Source organism: Channa argus, chromosome 6 (genome assembly GCF_033026475.1).
Source record: "Channa argus isolate prfri chromosome 6, Channa argus male v1.0, whole genome shotgun sequence".
NCBI lineage: Eukaryota > Metazoa > Chordata > Actinopteri > Anabantiformes > Channidae > Channa > Channa argus.
In genome coordinates this window covers 17,751,806-17,772,322 of record NC_090202.1, presented here as the reverse complement: position 1 = coordinate 17,772,322, position 20,517 = coordinate 17,751,806, and the positions used below count along the sequence as shown (strand labels likewise).

The window sequence follows — 20,517 nt, the reverse complement described above, 5'->3', positions numbered from 1 at the left end:
TGTGTGTGTGTCTCTGTGTGTGTGTCTCTGTGTGTCTCTGTGTGTGTGTGTGTGTGTGTCTCTGTGTGTGTGTGTCTCTCTCTCTCTGTCTCTGTGTGTGTGTGTGTCTCTCTCTCTCTGTCGCTCTCTCTGTCTGTGTCTCTCTCTCTCTCTCTCTCTCTGTGTGTCTCTGTTTCTCTGTGTGTGTGTCTCTCTCTCCCTCTCTCTCTCTCCCCTTCTCTCTCTCTCCCTCTCTCTCTCTCCCCTTCTCTCTCTCCCCCTCTCTCTCTCCCCTTCTCTCTCTCTCCCTCTCTCTCCCCAAAACACAATGAGACATGACCATTCATAAATTTTTGTCCTTTTTATTACACCCTCCAAAAACTACCTGAATATACAGAGATATAGACTACAGTGTGTGTATACATTAGCAAGTGGAGTGCTTTATCTTGACTTTATTCTGTAAAGTACCCTGAGATGACTTTGTTGTGAATTGGTGCTATATAAATAAAGTTGAATTGAATTGAATTCTGAGCAGAGGTGGTTGTAATGTTCAGGCCCACTCATCATTTTAAATACAGTGGCCAAAATATTAAAACCCACCTCTTGTCAGAATTCACCAGTAAGACTCTTTTTCACCTTGTTAAAGTAGAATTCAGGGCAGAGCGACTGTATTGGATTTAATTAAATTTCACAGGGTGTTAAAATGTTATTCCTGATTGGTGAACATCCCACTTACGCTTCACTGTATGTGAAAATGAACACGGAAATGTTACACTCACAACATTGGTTTGTAAATTGAGAAAATTCAGGCTGTCAACATGTCAAAGTGCAACAAATTCTGATGTGAGTCTGATGTGAGTCTTCTTAGCTCTGCAGCCACAGTGTATTTAGTTGTATAATTTGGTGTAAACTGTTTTGTAAAATAGTTGCTAAAACCTCAAGCTATGTTGTATGGTGTAATGTTGATGTTGATGGAAGAAATATTCTTCTATATACCAGCCCTGAAGGAGAAGCTACTTCCAAGAAAACTTCAGAGGCCCAGGGTGTCTTTCTGCATCTTGCAGCCCAACAGTGCATTTCCAGCTTCCACACACTCTGTCACATATGGTGCTGAACAAAAAAATAATCAGGACAGTGAATTTGTGAAATTACCTGAGACAAACCAGCAAATACTAATAAGTGCTTATTATTACAGTTTTTACCGTTCTGAGCATGAAGCCATGAAACCGCCTTCATAGCCAGAAGCTCCCACTCATCCTTAGCATCTGTCTTAAAACCATGAAGCCAGATCAGAGCCAGAACGGTGGCCCACACCTCCTGCTGGACCTAATTTACCAGATCAAAGTGGAACAAGCACAAAAGGAGACAAAAGGAAAATCATGAGAAAAGATAAAGTATCTCTGCAACTGTTTTACTTTCTGAAGTATAAGAACTTTCACATAATATTTGGATGGAAATTAATGTGTTGATTGTTAATGTATAATATCAGATTTTGGTGCCAGGTCAATGGAAACTTCATCATTGTTTTGCTCCCTGATTTCCAGACATTTGCCTGCATTGATGTTTGTTTAGTTTTAGGCCACCAAGATGTTATAATTTAAAGGTTTTAAAATGTCTTTGACACAGAAATAACTACACATCTCTTGGTCTTGGATTAATTCATACAAACATAGAAATTAGTTTCTAGATGATAAAATAACATTCATTTTAAATTTCACACATCAAGATTCCCCTGGTGATCAATGTTTTAACATGTTTCATCATCATCACTGAATTTGTTTTCTTTATGTCATGTTTATTCAGTTGCGTTTTTTTCTTTCTTGTCTTTTATATTAGACAAAGACCCACCGATGCAGGCTTTGTGTTCTCCACCTCCTCGCTGGTCTTTCCCAGTGCAGCAGCCAGACCTGGATCTAGCAGCCAGCAGCCTGATGCCTTCTGAAGGGAGACCAGCTGCAGCAAAGGGTCTCTGGATGGCTGTTTGGCCAAGTGGGCATCTGACGAGATCAAGTGAAAACCTTTCACATACAAATGAAAGGTTTGTTTTTAAGAATGCAAAGGTGATTTCTAGAGTCTTAAAACAAATTCACTTGCGCATGGTCAAACACATGATGTGTTTTTATTTATTGAGACACATTTAAAGACTTACTTAGGTGTGAGGGATGCACAATCCTTCATAGACACACACAACTTGCATAAAGCTGTACTCATGCATACAGCAAATAATGTTGTCAGGTAGCCTACTTAGGCTGTATGTAATGAAAAACAAAAGTTCAACTCCAGTGTTTTACTTACTGGCCATGTTCACTGAAGCTCCACAGGGCACTAGAGAACATGTGATAGATTTAAACACCACTTATACATCAAGACACTTCATAATAATGAGAAAAAAAACGACAACATACAAACACCTTAAGGTTCTTCACTTGCTGTATTGAGTAATTATATAAACCCTTTTCATTACCTAACTCTCTGCTAAGATCAGGACTCCTGTAACATATAAACACTAGTTCTGATTGTTCAGTCAGAGATTTCATAGAAATGCACAAAAGTTTGTTAAAAACCAACTCAGTGTCATACTTACTAGGCATTCTGCGTGAACGACATTTCCCTGGAACACGCAGGATCATTGGAGTAGCAAGCCAAGATATTTTATCAGAATTAGGAAACACAAAGATTTAAAATTAGCATCACGTATTATAGAAAATATAAACATCATTGAAAACATTACAAAGATGCACTTTTTGTCAAACATACAAAAGTTCTGGACTCTCAGAGAACAATCTTGTTCTGCTACCAGACTTAGGTTTGCTCTCAGGTTCACTCTTTAAACCCTCCTTTGCTCTACACAGGTTTTCAGGATCCAAACTATGTATGAAAAACGTAGTTTGAACAACAAAATTGAACAGCAGTTTTGATGTTTCTGCAGGATTATAGGATTATACTGTGAAAAATATAAAACAGAAGAAAAAAGAAAATGTGAAACGAAGTGCTTTTTGCCTCTGGAAAGGTTTGTATTTGTTTGTGTGTGTGTGTGTGTGTGTGTGTGTGTGTGTGTGTGTGTGTGTGTGTGTGTGTGTGAGAGAGTGAGAGTGAGAATGAGAGAGAGAGAGAGAGAGAGAGAGTGTAACAATGCTAGGAAAACTGCACTTGAAATTACTTGTGAAAAGAGGGGGTCTGAGCAGGTTTTTAAGGCAAACACAGTTTAACAAACCAAAATAAGCCTCAAAATTGCACTGCACCACCTAATCAGCACACATACAGGTACAAAGAAGTTCGTTTGATGCTGTTGTTTTACTTATTAGTTGTCAGGTCACAACAGGTAATGGAATACTTACTTGAACTACCCAATAGAAAGGGGCCACCTGTCATCATCCCATTGAGAGAGAGAAAAAAAAAAGGAGTATGATGTAAAGACATGAAAATAAAGAGAAATGAGTCTACTGGGTGTTAAGCTCATTAAAGTATCTTACAATGTAGAAAACAATAAAAATGATCTAATATTCAAAATGTCAAATGCACCTGTAGCTTATACTTAAAAATGTTATAAACATACAAACACACATTAGCTCCTGAACGTGCATGAATGTGCTTTTTTATCCACTAGTTGTCAGGGTCACAGTTATTGAAATACTTACTTGGCCCGGCAAATGGTATATGAAGCCCCTTCATCATCACTTTGAGAGAAAAAAAAGAGTATGGCGTAAAGACATGATCATAAACAGTAAAAATATAAACATAAAAACACACATTAGCTCCTGAACGTGTGAACACACGTGCAAACACAAAGACACTGAGCACAGGAGAAGCATCTGGTCCTTATTTGCACATAATGTAAATGTAATGTAATGTAACACTCACTGGCTACTGGAACATCTCTGCGCACCAGAGGTCCCTGAATCACTTTGCCATCACTTTTATTGACAGCAATGAAGGCAGTGAAAGAACTGCTGACTCCTGATTGGACACTGAGCTCTACCACCTTCTCCTTCACTCCTCCATCTTGCTGTCCTTGATGCTCTCTCTCTTCCATCTCCATGAAACGAATCAGAGTCCGAGCACCCAACCTGTGGATTGTTAATCTGTCACAGCAGAGAGGAGTAAACACAGGTGAAGCTTCATGTGTCTGAGTAAAATATAAAGATTAAACCTAAAATTTTCCAGGTCCAGGACATCAGTGAAACATGTAATTTATTTGCTGATTAACTGAAATAAACTAATTTGGATATCATTTAGTTTGTAATCAATGTTAGCATCTGACCAAAAGCTGTTTTACCCAGTATCCTCTGCTGGTTTCAGACTGAAGCGTAGCTGGTTCTGAGAGAGATGACCTGCCAGGCTGTACTTCACTGTTACACGGCCCTCAGCTGCCTTTGAACACTGTGAGAGCATCACAGTGGTAGAAACCATGTTGTGATTTTAGGTGTATGGCACTCGAATACTTGATGTGGAAACTGCACCAGTTGTAGAACTAACAGACACCTAGAGGCAGACAGGCTGATAACCAGACAGACACATACAGGACACAGAGTTGCTCCTACCTGTCCAGTCAGCTGGGCATAAACCAGTGACCTCTGACCCTGGAAAATGGTTGTGATTGGTGGAGAGAGAAGAGTGACAGACACTCCTTTTGGTAAATCCCATGTGACTGAGATGTTTTCCACAGCTGGTTGCAGAGCAAATCGCAGTGACTGCATCACCTGGAGTATCACAAGTTTACAAAGAATTGACAGACACTTTGAGTTTCTACCTATTTCAACTGTGATCTCTGTCTAAAAACTGTTTCATTGGGTTGTTTCACATCAAATCTTTTTGTGTTTTTGTCTTTCTTACTTTGGTTTGCATCCGGTCAGTTCCTGTAATGAACTGAGCGTGACCTCCTCCTTCCTTGGCCAACCCATTGATGAGAGCAGAGCTGGCCCCTTCCCCAATCCCAAAAGAGAAACACCTGCAACACAGTAATGTTGATTTTTAACACACACACAGCACTAGAACATGGGACGTATTGTAAACTGAACATTGTCGTTTTGTCATGTTTGTGGTTTCACCTGTGGGAAAATGAATTCTTCTTCACCAGATCTAAAACTTCTTTGGTGTTTCCGACTTCTCCATCGGTGAAGACAAAAAGCTAAGGAGGAGAGTTTACACAGATGTTACACAATGTCACACTGACAAGTGTGCTGAAAGTCGTCCACTGAGTTGTGATAGTTGTGCCACAGAGTTAATACACAAGTGCTTTTAACAGTTACATGTTTAAGTAAACCAATGGTGCTGTTGACTGTATGAGTACACATTTATTATCAATATAATTACTACTATATCGAGTTAAAAAAGCGTCTTGTTTGTATAAATCCTCAGCTTTGGCTATAGCTCAGCTTCCATCCTACAGCCCATTGATTTGGGAAAAATAATAAAATTTATAGTTTATCCTGCACTCATGTGTCCAAAACCCAATAACAGAAATACACTGATCAGAACACTGAGAGTCCACACTTTAAGCAATACATGGCAAGAAAAAGAAACACTGAATCTCTGTATTTGTGACGTTGTGTGACTGTGTTACTTGTCGAGGTTGATTGGGAATGCAGGACTGGCTGTAAATGTGTTTGAGGGGCCTTAAGATCTCAGTCCCTCCCAGATTAGCATCCATCGTGTCAACTGTCTTCAAGGCCTCCTCCATGGTCGTCTCACTGTACTCCACACTCTTACTGCCATCAGAAACACACAAATGAAGGAGGTCAGGTGGTGGATGATTGTGCAATGCTGCCAAATTCTACATCGCAATTTGGTACATTCATATTTACTCACAGACCACTTTTAAAAATTATGAAAACATTACTACATTAATGACTTTTAAAATGTGCATCCAGCCTTTAGCTATACCCATTTAACCTACAGAGAGCCAGAGTGATGCTGGAGAAAACCCCAGCTCACACTGGAAAAGAGGCAAAACTGAGGTGAAGTGAGTCACTCACGGGAAGATGGATTCATAAGTGGACCCAAAACTGTAGATGTTGAAATAGCAGCCCATCGGTAAGCTCTTCAGCAGGAGCAGCAGAGTGTCCTTGGAAGAAGATATTAGAAATAATGAACACCACGGTGTCAGAGTTACATCAAGTCTATGTACAGTGAACAGTTTTTAATACCCTGGCATTCCCAATACGAGTCTCTTGCTGCTTGCTATTATTGCTAGAACAGCCCATACTCCCAGATCGATCCAGTAAGAAAACAAACTCTCCACATGAGGCGACTGTAGACATCACAGCCTGGGGGAACTCAGGGTACAGGCTCACCATCACCACTTGATCACCCATCAGAGTGCCTGAAACACACAGGACAGATCACAAATCTGCTTTGTATGGCAACACATTTAACCAATCGAGTTTTCTCAAGTAAAATTACTTATCTCTTACATGTATGTAATGACATTAGTATTAATGTAATAAACCTCTTGATAGTAAAGTTACAGCCTCAATAATTAGGACTCACCAGGCTTAGCAGAGGTCTGTCCTGCCTCCACCACAGCAGTGGGTTGGTGGGCGTCTTTGTAATAAATCAGCAGCTCAACATCTCTGTCAAACTTGTGTCCTGCAGCCAACCTCACCTACAGGACACAAAACACATTCATGAATATTAAGTTTTGAGGAACTCAGCAGACACATTAGCAGTCTACCTACCATGGCCTGGGTTTGCTCTGTGTTCAGATACTGGAGAGGATCCAGAGAACAGCTGGACTCTACTTTAGTGACTGGACGAGGAGAGGACACTCGAGCAAAGAAAGAGAGACTGTAGGGCACCAGAGAGGCTGGGACAGACGTCACCTGGACACTGGAAGCTTCACTGCCTGAAAACAAGTTTAACTATATAATGACGACTGCATGTTCCTGATATGTCCCAATTTCACCTTCTTCCCAAACATAATTCTTTGTAAGTTTGGACTTGTTTTTCTACCTTGAGGTTGGTAGCGAGGGTTGAGCACAGCAGGCAGACAAAACCTCAGCCCGTCATCAGCCTGCACAGCCAGCTCAGTGACATACTCCAGCCTGATGGAGGCGCTCTCTCCTGGAGGAAGACTCCCCACACTCAGAGAAAATATATCTGGACTCTGGTCACTCTCCTCCAACAGGAAGGCCTGCTGACCGGAGCTCAGCGCATCATCATACTCCTCACGAGCCTGGAGTACAGATGAGTCACAGTCACTATGTTTACTGCTTTTTCAGACCCATTACAGTGATTAAGTCTTTACTGTCCAGCTCACCTGCTGCTTCTCCTTCACCTCAGCTACAATCTCTGTCTGTCCAATCTTAGCACTGAAATGACAGACAGCAGCATCTCCAGGCAGAGGGAAGACAAAAACAGCCTCTAGTGGTTTGTCCTCCTTGTTCTCGTAGTTCAGAGTGGAGACCACTGTAGATACATGGTCCCTCACCTCTAGCTCCACATCAATGCTCTTCAGAGGAACTGATCGAGAAGCAAAAACAAAAATATACAACATATCAATGCAGAGTAACAACTTTTGAGTCCTATAGAGACAGATTATAATATCAGCTGATATCACTTCAGGTTTCATGTCTCTGTCTGACAGTTGACATGAACACTTACACAATTAGGCAAAAATAGAGATTTGTCAGTTTTCTAACAGCTCTGTACCTGTTTTTTTCTCAGGAGTTAGCAGACCACAGCGGTTCATCATTGTACCTGTGAAAATAAATCACAATAATAACTTTGTGTCCTCAAACTGGTAACGACTGCTCTTGTATAAGTATTATCTTATATAATTATTTTTTACATGAATGACTTCATAAAACGGGTAAGCTGCCTAATAGTAAATACGTTTTGTGAAAACAAAACTCCAACACAAATACTAAGGTCTCATCTTTCATAACTTTGCTGAACAAATCAAAGTAACAATCTTGAGGCAGGTCAGTTGGTTCAGATAATCAGGATCACGGAACTGCGCCACTTTCCACATGTCCTTCTGTTTCTGGAAACTTACCTCTGGAGATAGATGATTAGTGATCGGTGTTATGCCGGGACACTGCAAGTCACTTCTTTTTGGTAAATATATAAAACCCAAACATGGTTTTGCCCTGTGGTGGAGTCAAAGTGGGTGGAGCTGCACAACAGCAGCTGTCCCACTGATCAGCTGACAAGTGTTATGAAGACGTACTGGGCGCACTTGATTTGTTTGTGCCGATGTGCTGTTTGTTACGTAGAAACAAGGGCGGGGACAGCGCTTTACATGCAGCGTTGCAGGCTCATGAGCGGACAAACAACTTGCGAGGACTTCAGACAAAGAGTGGAAGAGATCCTTGGTAATATCTCTGCTTTTGAGATACACGAATTAAATATTCATTTAATTAAATACTCACAAGGAAAACTTGATCATTTTTTGTTTGCAAAATTGTTTGTTTAGAAAATGCAAAATAGCAAAATGTCTAATGTGTAAGGTGTAAAGTCAGTCAAAAATAATTCAGAGGAATATAAAATAAATTAATAAAAAAAATATAGAATCTTATACACCAGACTTAACATAATAATAATAATCTGTATCTATAATAATAATCTCATCAGCAACAGTCACACGGAAATACAACTCCTTGCATCTCCATTCACAGCACATGATCAGTTAAGGCAGTTACAGCGATTAACAACATTTGTTAGACAAACTACTTTATTTAATGTTTAACAAACCTCAAACAGATAATCTAGTATTTTTTTTTTTGTTTGCTCAGGTGGAACTTCACATCCACTACCACTCGCTTTATTGGCAGTAATAAGGACTGACGGTTTAAGGACGGTTCCTTGCTTGACACAACAACAGGTGCAGAGATACCTGCAGTCACCACATGTGTTTTGTATGTTTATTCATAGTGAAAGAGTCTACATCAAAGTGGAGTTATTAAAGTTGCAATATTTTAAGCCATTTGATAAAAAATAATATCCGAGACTTTATGGATGTCATTTGTGATGATTGGGGAGTCTTGGGTTTTATATCAATCGAATAACAAACAATATCCATGTGTAAAAATCAAGAAGCATTAAAACCTTATGTTTTCAGAAAACGATGTATTTTTACGCTAAATGTTTTATTGGCATTGTTTTAATGCAACCGCAAGGGGGCACAAGCCAGTGTTTTCTTGTGCCAGTCCCAAGTCTGGATAAATGCAGAGTGTTGTGGCAGGAAGGGCATCCGACGTAAAACACATGCCAAATCAAACATGCAAATCGTGACAAAGACTTCCATACCGGATCGGTCAGATGGTGGTTGACTTTGCAAAGAGGATGGAAATGGCTGTAGTAAACACTTTCTTTCAGAAGAGGCAGAACCATAGGGTGACGTACAAGAGCGGAGGTAGAAGAACTCAGGTAGACTACTTCTTGTGTAGACGCAGTAATCTGAAAGAGATCAGTGACTGTAAAGCATTGGTAGGGGAGAGTGTAGCCAGACAACACAGGATGGTGGTGTGTAAAATGATGCTGGTGGTGAGGAAGATGAAGAGGACTAAGGCAGAGCAGAGGACGAAGTGGTGGAAGTTGAAAAAGGAAGAATGTTGTCTAGTTTTCAGGGAGGAGCTGAGACAGAATCTGGGTGGTTTGGAGGTGCTTCCAGATGACTGGACTACTACAGCTAATTTGATCAGGGAGACAGGTAGGAAAGTACTCGGTGTGTCATCTGGAAAGAGGAAAGCGGACAAGGACACTTGGTGGTGGAACGAGGAAGTTCAGGAGTGTATACAGAGAAAGAGGTTAGCTAAGAAGAAGTGGGACACTGAGAGGACTGAATAGAGTAGACAGGAGTACAGGGAGATGTAGCGTAAGGTGAAGGTTGAGGTGGCAAAGGCCAAACAAAGAGCATATGTATGGACTTGTATGCTAGGTTGGATACTAAAGAGGGAGAGGTGGATTTGTACAGGTTGGCCAGACAAAGAGATAGAGATGGGAAGGATGTGCAGCAGGTTAGGGTGATTAAAGATAAGGATGGAAATGTATTGACAGGTGCCAGGAGTGTGATGGGAAGATGGAAGGAGGACTTTGAAGAGTTGATGAACGAGGAAAATGAAAGGGAACGAAGAGTAGAAGAGGTGACTGGTGTGGAGCAGGAAGTAGCAAAGATGAGTAAGAGTGAATTGAGGAGGGCGTTGAAGAGGATGAAGAGTGGAAAGGCAGTTGGTCCTGATGACATACCTGTGGAGGTATGGAAGTGTCTAGGAGAGGTGGCAGTAGAGTTTCTGACTAGTTTGTTTAACAAGATCTTGGAGAGTGAGAGGATGCCAGAGGACTGGAGGAAAAGTGTACTGGTACCAATTTTTAAGAACAAGGGAGATGTGCAGAGCTGTGGCAACTACAGAGGAATAAAGCTGATGAGTCACACAATGAAGTTGTGGGAAAGAGTAGTGGAAGCTCGGCTAAGGGCAGAGGTGAGCATTTGTGAGCAGCAATATGGTTTCATGCCTAGAAAGAGTACAACAGATGCAGTATTTGCTTTGAGGATGCTGATGGAGAAGTACAGAGAAGGTCAGAGGGAGTTGCATTGTGTCTTCGTAGATTTAGAAAAAGCGTATGACAGGGTGCCGAGAGAGGAGTTGTGGTATTGTATGAGGACGTCTGGAGTGGCAGAGAAGTATGTTAGAGTGGTGCAGGACATGTATGAGAGCTGTAAGACAGTGGTGAGGTGTGCTGTAGGTGTGACAGAGGAGTTCAAGGTGAAGGTGGGTCTGCATCAGGGATCAGCTCTGAGCCCCTTCTTGTTTGCTCTGGTGATGGACAGACTGACTGAGGTTAGACAAGAATCTCCATGGACTATGATGTTTGCAGATGACATTGTGATTTGTAGTGAGAGCAGGGAGCAGGTGGAGGAAAATCTAGAGAGGTGGAGGTTTGCTCTGGAAAACAGAGGAATGAAGCTTAGCCGCAGCAAGACAGAATACATGTGTGTCAATGAGAGGGACCCAGGTGGAATGGTGAGGTTACAGGGAGCAGAGGTGAAGAAGGTGCAGGACTTTAAGTACTTAGGGTCAACCGTTCAGAGCAACGGTGAGTGTGGAAAAGAGGTGAAGAGGCGAGTGCAGGCAGGTTGGAACAGGTGGAGAAAAGTGTCAGGTGTATTGTGTGATAAAAGTGTATCAGCGAGAATGAAAGGAAAGGTGTTCAAGACGGTGGTGAGACCAGCGATGTTGTTCGGCTTAGAGACAGTGGCACTGAAGAAAAGACAGGAGGCAGAGCTGGAGGAAGCAGAGCTTAAGATGTTGAGGTTCTCTTTGGGAGTGACGAGGATGGACAGGATCAGGAATGAGTACATCAGAGGGACAGGTCATGTTAGATGTTTTGGAGATAAAGTCAGAGAGGCCAGATTGAGGTGGTTTGGACATGTTCAGAGGAGAAACTGTGAATATATCGGTAGAAGGATGCTGAGGTTGGAGCTGCCAGGCAAGAGGTCTAGAGGAAGACCAAAGAGGAGATTTATGGATGTAGTGAGGGAGGACATGAAGTTAGTTGGTGTGAGTGAAGAGGATGCAGAGGATAGAGTTAGATGGAGGCACATGATTCGCTGTGGCGACCCCTGAAAGGGAACAGCCGAAAGGAAAAGAAAAAGTTTTCTTGGCATTGTTTTAATAGGAGAAGATAATAGACATACTTAAATGTATAAATGCTAATAACTAACCAGTCTTAACAGCAAACGGTGTGAATACTTTTGTAAAGGAGAGAATTCAGGTTTAGAAGGTAGAGAGCTTGAACCTGAGGTCAGTGGTTTGATTCACAGCTCCTGCTGCCATTCTCTTCACTTCTTGAAATTCTACTTCCTGTTCCACAGTAACGGAGGTCAATCGAAGGATTCATAATATCTTACAGCCCACGCTCCAAAAAGAAGTTATTGCCAGTTGTCCCCCCCTCAGTCCTTTGTCTTGGTTGATGGTTGATTATGGCTGTCAACATGACAGATCAGAACATGAGTGTTATTATCTACTGATCATTGGCTGCTTTCATTTGTTATGTGCAGTTATTTCACATAGATTTGGTGTTGGATCAGCTGGAGCACATCATGACAGCTCTCTCTCTCTCTCTCTATCTCTCTCTCTCTATCTCCAGTCCAGTGGTGGTTGTTACAGAGATGTGTCACCTCTAAAACAAGACGTCTGATCTGAACATGCAACAAGCTTCAATACAGTGAGTCCAGTACCTCAACCCCCCACTGCTAATGTGCTGATCCTTGTTTGTTAAATGCTTGATGTTTGGCACTGGTGACCACTGTACTGTCCCTTTCTCTCTCCCTGTCGAGGTTGAGTTGTGTGCTTTGTTATCAGGTAGCTGATGTTCTGATATGAACTAAGCAAAACGTTGTGAGACAATAACCGTTCATAAAGTTGTGTATTTTTTTCATTACATTTTTCAAAAACTACCAGAATCCACAGAGATAGAGACTCCAGTGTGTACCAGTCCTAGCAACATTCTACTTTTACATTTTTAATACATTAGCAATGGGATTGCTTTATGAGAAGAGGTGGTTCTAATGTTTAGGCCCCCTCATTAATTTTAAATAGAGTGGCCAAAATATTAAAACCACCTCTTGTTATAATTCACTCCAGTACGTCTCCACTACCCACTTTGATCTTGTAAAATTAGAATTCATGGCAGAGCCACTGTATTGGAATTTAATAAATTTCACAGGGGGTTAAAATGTTATTCCTGATTGGTGAACATCGCACTTACGCTTCACTGTATGTGAAAATGACCCTGGAAAATGACCACGGAAAAAGCACACCATGAAATCATTGCCACCTATGATATTATGCTTCAAACATTTTAATCAAATGTATAAAACTCATAGAAATAATAAAAAATAATACAAAATGCAAATCATTGGTACCTACTAGAGGTTTTCTAAACAGTGGTTCCTAAATTAAGAAAATTCAGGCTGTCAACATGTCATAGTGCATAAAATGCTGATGTGAGTCTGATGTGAGTCTGATGTGAGTCTTCTTAGCACTGCAGCCACAGTGTATGTAGTTCTATAATTTGGTCCAAATTGTTTTGTAAAACTGTTTTTGCTAAAACCTCAAGATACGTTTTATGGTGTAATGTCGATAAAGTAAATGTTCAGCCCTGAAGGAGACGCTACTTCCAAGAAAACTTCAGAGGCCCAGGGTGTCTTTCTGCATCTTGCAGCCCAACAGTGCATTTCCAGCTTCCACACACTCTGTCACACATGGTGCTGAGAAAAAAAAGTTATCAGGACAGTGAATTTGTGAAATTACCTGAGATAAACAAGCAAATACTAATGAGTGCTTATTATTACAGTTTTTACCGTTCTGAGCATGAAGCCATGAAACCGCCTTCATAGCCAGAAGCTCCCACTCATCCTTAGCATCTGTCTTAAAACCATGAAGCCAGATCAGAGCCAGAACGGTGGCCCACACCTCCTGCTAGACCTAATTCACCAGATCAAAGTGGAACAAGCACAAAAGGAGAAAAAAGGAAAATCATGAGAAAAGATAAAGTATCTCTGCAACTGTTTTACTTTGTGATATGGGAACCTTCAAATAATATTTGGATGAAAATGAACGTGTTGATGGTTAATGTATAATGTCAGATTTTGGTGCTAGGTCAATGGAAACTTCATCATTGTTTTGCTCCCTGATTTCCAGACATTTGCCTGCACTGATGTATGTTTAGTTTTGTTAGTTTTAGGCCACCAAGATGTTATAATTTAAAGGTTTTAAAATGTCTTTGACACATAAATAACTACATCAATAACATCACTGAATTTGTTTTCTTTATGTCATGTTGATTCAGTTGCGTTTTTTTCTTTCTTGTCTTTTATATTAGACAAAGACCCACCGATGCAGGCTTTGTGTTCTCCACCTCCTCGCTGGTCTTTCCCAGTGCAGCAGCCAGACCTGGACCTAGCAGCCAGCAGCCTGATGCCTTCTGGAGGGAGACCAGCTGCATCAAAGGGTCTCTGGATGGCTGTTTGGCCAAGTGGGCATCTGACAAGATCAAGTGAAAATATGATTATTGTTTACTATTACAATTGCATGTGTTTCCAGCATTAGTTTTCTCCCACTTGTGTTGTGCATATAATTGTAGATGTATAGTCGATATAATATGAGCAAATTATTACTCCAGGTTAAAATTTCACTTTATTTCTTTTAATCATATTGTTGCCTCCTGTCTGTCCCCCGTCTCTCTTTAATAGTTGTATACATGGGTGTTAACTGTATATAATAAAAGACAGTTTTACGTATGACAGTAAAAATCACAACTGATTCTTCAGGTTGTTTCTAGTACAACTCAAAATGAAGGGAATGTCAAATTTTTTGCCAATGTGTGGTCAATGATCCAAACCAAAATCCAAGCATCACCAAAGGTAAAACAATTTACATATTTCATGTTAATCCATACAAATGTTTTCATTATGTAAATATTATAATGACCACTCTAAAGTGCTACTTACCATCCAGGTCATAGTCCAAACTTCCTCTGGAAATAAATCCTTTTTCAAACCCTATTGTGTCTGAAATTAGCAGGACAAAGGCAACAACATTAAACGTATATAATACGAAACTATAATATTAACATTTTTTTAAAGCAAAGCACTGTACAAGACATGGCACAGTTGAACACAAATGATTTCTGCTGCTGGGTGATGAAATCACATGATCATGACATTGAACAGCAGTTTTGATGTTTCTGCAGGACTACAAGCTAAAAGTCGCAGGATTATACAGTGAAAAATATATAACAGAAACAAAAAAGAAAAACTCCATACAACTGAAGTGCTTTTTGCCTCTGGAAAGGTTTGTGTGTGTGTGTGTGTGTGTGTGTGTGTTTATGCTAAGAAACCTGCACTGTTAATGTTGTTAGAAATATGCCCCACTTTGAGTCAACTTACAGACTTACAAAATGTACACGTTGCACAGTTAAATTCTAACCATATCCTCACTTGCTGCACTGAATTATTGCTACTTATGTTCAGGACTGTCATAACAACTTCTACACAAACAGTTACAATAAAGTAACTTGCTTTAAGACTTTGCAGAAATTTACTGATGTGTCTCTAATTCAACTTGTTACGTACCACCACAGATTTCAGCATAAAGATCATCACATGGCAGTGCTGTGGGAGGAAGCCAACACGATGAATATGAATTAGTAAGCAAAAAAAAAAATCTGGAATCTACCATAGAATAGGCTTGTGTTGCTGCCAGACATAAACTATAAGTGAAACACACATGTCAAATTTTTTGCCAATGAGTGGTCATTGATCCAAACCAAAGGACTGGACACATAAAAACTTGATTGGATGATGGAGTGAAATAAAAAATTCGAGCATCACCAAAGGTAAAACTATTCATATATTTCATGTTATTCCATACAAATGTTTTCATTATGTAAACATTATAATAACCATTCTAAATTGCTACTTACGAGCCACGCCACAGTCCAAATTTCTTTCTGCAAACGCCACTGTGTCTATGAAATTAGATTAAAACATTTTAAAACCTATGCTTTGGCATGAGCACGATCAGCCTGCATTAGCCTGAGCTGCTCTTCTTCTCACATACAGGTACAAATAAGTTTATTTGATACTGTTGTTTTACTTATTAGTTCTCTGGTCACAACAGGTAATGAAATACTTGAACTTCGCGATTCAAAAGGACCGCCTGTCATCATCCCATTGAGAGAGAGAAAAAAAAATAGAGTACGATGTAAAGACATGATAATAAAGACAAACAAACGTTGCTACTGGTTTGTTAAGCTCATTAAAATATCTTACTTTAAAAATGAGCAAATTTAAAATGTTATGTAACTGTAGCTTATAATGACAAAATCTTATAAACATACAAACACACATTAGCTCCTGAACGTGCATGAATGTGCTTTTTTATCCACTAATTGTCAGGTTCACAGTTATTGAAATACTTACTTTGCCCGGCAAATGGTATATTGCCCCCGTTCATCATCACTTTGAGAGAAAAAAAATTACGAGGTAAAGACATGATCATAAAGAGAAAAAATATAAACATACAAACACACATTAGCTTCTGAACGTGTGAACACATGTGCAAACACAAAGACACTGAGCACAGGAGAAGCATCTGGTCCTTATCTGCACATAATGTAAATGTAAAACACTCACTGGCTACTGGAACATCTCTGCGCACCAGAGGTCCCTGAATCACTTTGCTATCAATTTTATTGACAGCAATGAAGGCAGTGAAAGAACTGCTGACTCCTGATTGGACACTGAGCTCCACCACCTTCTCCTTCACTCCTCCATCTTGCTGTCCTTAATGCTCTCTCTCCTCCTTCTCCATGGAACGAATCAGAGTCCGAGCACCTCACCTGTGGATTGTTAATCTGTCACAGCAGAGAGGAATAAACACAGGTGAAGCTTCATGTGTCTGAGTAAAATATAGAGATTAAACCTAAAATTTTCCAGGTCCAGAACATCAGTGAAACATGTAATATATTTGCTGATTAACTGAAATAAACTAATTTGGATAGAATTTATTTTGTAATGAATGTTAGACTTGTGCACACTGGTTCTGTCTGACCAAAAGCTGTTTTACCCAGTATCCTCTGCTGGTTTCAGACTGTTACACGGCCCTCAGCTGCCTTTGAACCCTATGAGAGCATCACAGTGGTAGAAACCATGTTGTGATTTTAGGTGTATGGCACTCGAATACTTGATGTGGAAACTGCACCAGTTGTAGAACTAACAGACACCTAGAGGCAGACAGGCTGATAACCAGACAGACACATACAGGACACAGAGTTGCTCCTACCTGTCCAGTCTGCTGGGCATAAACCAGTGACCTCTGACCCTGGAAAATGGTTGTGATTGGTGGAGAGAGAAGAGTGACAGACACTCCTTTTGGTAAATCTCATGTGACTGAGATGTTTTCCACAGCTGGTTGCAGAGCAAATCGCAGTGACTGCATCACCTGGAGTATCACAAGTTTACAAAGAATTGACAGACACTTTGAGTTTCTACCTATTTCAACTGTGATCTCTGTCTAAAAACTGTTTCATTGGGTTGTTTCACATCAAATCTTTTTGTGTTTTTGTCTTTCTTACTTTGGTTTGCATCCGGTCAGTTCCTGTAATGAACTGAGCGTGACCTCCTCCTTCCTTGGCCAACCCATTGATGAGAGCAGAACTGGCCCCTTCCCCAATCCCAAAAGAGAAACACCTACAACACAGTAATGTTGATTTTTAACACACACACAGCATTAGAACATGGGATGTACTGTAAACTGAACATTTTCGTTTTGTCATGTTTGTGGTTTTACCTGTGGGAAAATTCTTCTTCACCAGATCTAAAACTTCTTTGGTGTTTCCGACTTCTCCAACGGTGAAGACAAAAAGCTAAGGAGGAGAGTTTACACAGATGTTACACAATGTCTAACTCACAAGTGTGCTGAAAGTCGTCCACTGAGTTGTGATAGTTGTGCCACAGAGTTAATACACAAGTGCTTTTAACAGTTACATATTTAAGTGAACCAATGGTGCTGTTGACTGTATGAGTACACATTTATTATCAATATAATTACTACTATATCGAGTAAAAAAACTTTTTGTATAACTCCTCAGCTTTGGCTATAGCTCAGCTTCCATCCTACAGCCCATTGATTTGGGAAAAATAATAAAATTTATAGTTTATCCTGCACTCATGTGTCCAACACCCAATAACAGAAATACACTGATCAGAACACTGAGAGTCCACACTTTAAGCAATACATGGCAAGAAAAAGAAACACTCTAAAACCCTTTTAACAAGATTCTGTCAAAACTAGTAACTCATTTTCTGTGGGATTGTATTTGTGACGTTGTGTGACTGTGTTACTTGTCGAGGTTGATTGGGAATGCAGGACTGGCTGTAAATGTGTTTGAGGGGACTTAAGATCTTAGTCCCTCCCAGATTAGCATCCATCATTTCAACTGTCTTCAAGGCCTCCTCCATGGTCGTCTCACTGTACTCCACACTCTTACTGCCATCAGAAACACACAAATGAAGGAGGTCAGGTGGTGGATGATTGTGCAATGCTGCCAAATTCTACATCGCAATTTGGTACATTCATATTTACTCACAGACCACTTTTAAAAATTATGAAAACATTACTACATTAATGACTTTTAAAATGTGCATCCAGCCTTTAGCTATACCCATTTAACCTACAGAGAGCCAGAGTGATGCTGGAGAAAACCCCAGCTCACACTGGAAAAGAGGCAAAACTGAGGTGAAGTGAGTCACTCACGGGAAGATGGATTCATAAGTGGACCCAAAACTGTAAATGTTGAAATAGCAGCCCAACGGTAAGCTCTTCAGCAGGAATAGCAGAGTGTCCTGTGGAAGAAGACATTAGAAATAATGAACACCACGGTGTCAGAGTTACATCAAGTATATATACAGTGAACAGTTTCTAATACCCTGGCATTCCCAATACGAGTCTCTTGCTGCTTGCTATTATTGCTAGGACAGTCCATACTCCCAGATCAATCCAGTAAGAAAACAAACTCTCCACATGAGGCGACTGTAGACATCACAGCCTTGGGGAACTCAGGGTACAGGCTCACCATCACCACTGGATCACCCATCAGAGTGCCTGAAACACACAGGACAGATCACAAATCTGCTTTGTATGGCAACACATTTAACCAATCGAGTTTTCTCAAGTAAAATTACTTATGTCTTACATGTATGTAATGACATTAGTATTAAAGTAATAAACCTCTTGATAGTAAAGTTACAGCCTCAATAATTAGGACTCACCAGGCTTAACAGAGGTCTGTCCTGCCTCCACCACAGCAGTGGGTTGGTGGGCATCTTTGTAATAAATCAGCAGCTCAACATCTCTGTCAAACTTGTGTCCTGCAGCCAACCTCACCTACAGGAAACAAAACACATTCATGAATATTAAGTTCCACATTGTGTCCCAGTATTGAGGAACTCAGCAGACACATTAGCAGTCTACCTACCATGGCCTGGGTTTGCTCTGTTTTCAGATACTGGAGAGGACCCAGAGAACAGCTGGACTCTACTTTAGTGACTGGATGAGAAGAGGACACTCGAGCAGAGAAAGAAAGACTATAGGGCACCAGAGAGGCTGGGACAGACGTCACCTGAACACTGGCAGCTTCACTGCCTGTAAACAAGTTTAACAATTTGATGACGACTGCATGTTCCTGATATGCTCCGATTTCACCTCCCTGCTAAGAGACCACATGCTCGGCCTAACTCAGATGGCTTCTTTCATTTGAAGTATCAGGGATTTTAAACTACTTGGTTCAAGGTGTGTTACCCTCACAACATAATTCTTTGTAAGTTTGGACTTGTTTTTCTACCTTGAGGTTGGTAGCGAGGGTTGAGCACAGCAGGCAGACAAAACCTCAGCCCGTCATCAGCCTGCACAGCCAGCTCAGTGACATACTCCAGCCTGATGGAGGCGCTCTCTCCTGGAGGAAGACTCCCCACACTCAGAGAAAATATATCTGGACTCTGGTCACTCTCCTCCAACAGGAAGGCCTGCTGACCGGAGCTCAGCGCATCATCATACTCCTCACGAACCTGGAGTACAGATGAGTCACAGTCACTATGTTTACTGCTTTTTCAGACCCATTACAGTGAGTAAGTCTTTACTGTCCAGCTCACCTGCTGCTTCTCCTTCACCTCAGCTACAATCTCTGTCTGTCCAATCTGAAATGACAGACAGCAGCATCTCCAGGCAGAGGGAAGACAAAAACAGCCTCTAGTGGTTTGTCCTCCTTGTTCTCGTAGTTCAGAGTGGAGACCACTGTAGCTACATGGTCCCTCACCTCCAGCTCCACATCAATGCTCTTCAGAGGAACTGATCGAGAAGCAAAAAAAAAAAAATACACAACATATCAATGCAGAGTAAGAACTTTTAAGTCCTCTAGAGACAGATTATAATATCAGCTGGTATCACGTCAGGTTTCATGTCTCTGTCTGACAGTTTACATGAACACTTACACAATTACACAAAAATAGAGATTTGTCAGTTTTCTAACAGCTCTGTACCTGTTTTTTTCTCAGGAGTTACCAGACCACAGTGATTTTATTGAAAAACATACATTATTTTTTACATGAATGACTTCACAAAACGTGTAAGCTGCCTAATGGTAAATACGTTTTGTGTGAAAACAAAACTCCAACACAAATACTAAAGCATCTTTCATAACTTTGCTGAACAAATCAAGGTAACAATCTTGAGGCAGGTCAGTTGGTTCAGATAATCAGGATCATGGAACTTCGCCACTTTCCACATGTCTGTCTGTTTCTGGAAGCTTACCTCTGGAGATAGATGATTAGTGATCGGTGTTATGCCGGGACACTGCAAGTCACTTTCTTCTGGGAAATATACAGCAGCAGCTGTCCCACTGATCAGCTGACGAGTGTTATGAAGAGGTTCTAAGCGCACTCGATCTGTTACGTAGAAACAAGGGCGGGGACAGCATTTTACACAGAGTGCAGGAGGCTCATGAGCGGAAAAACAACTGACAAGAATGAGTTAC

General features: G+C 40.7%; 1 protein-coding gene and 1 pseudogene across 2 annotated transcripts; both read right to left on the bottom strand.

The window, feature by feature from the left end:
• Positions 1-325: 325 nt before the first annotated feature.
• On the bottom strand, positions 326-8,128 carry LOC137128423 (von Willebrand factor A domain-containing protein 5A-like). 2 transcript variants are annotated; one of them, XM_067506416.1, is made up of 21 exons: positions 7,976-8,128; positions 7,630-7,677; positions 7,238-7,440; positions 6,931-7,153; positions 6,657-6,823; positions 6,469-6,583; positions 6,126-6,301; positions 5,955-6,043; positions 5,543-5,687; positions 5,028-5,107; positions 4,813-4,927; positions 4,521-4,679; positions 4,256-4,359; positions 3,841-4,061; positions 3,618-3,656; positions 3,318-3,344; positions 2,564-2,590; positions 2,275-2,304; positions 1,828-1,997; positions 1,182-1,305; positions 326-1,089 (listed from the first exon to the last, which is right to left on the bottom strand). In XM_067506416.1, exons 2-21 carry the CDS (start codon positions 7,670-7,672, stop codon positions 1,010-1,012), a joined length of 2,337 nt encoding a protein of 778 aa, XP_067362517.1. In that variant the 5' UTR covers positions 7,673-7,677; positions 7,976-8,128; the 3' UTR covers positions 326-1,009. The 2 variants fall into 2 exon arrangements, with proteins under 2 accessions (XP_067362517.1, XP_067362518.1); XM_067506417.1 differs by having other exon boundaries at positions 1,828-1,976.
• A 4,038-nt stretch (positions 8,129-12,166) lies between these two features.
• Positions 12,167-20,054, bottom strand: LOC137128424 (von Willebrand factor A domain-containing protein 5A-like; annotated as a pseudogene).
• Between the last annotated feature and the right edge of the window lie 463 nt (positions 20,055-20,517).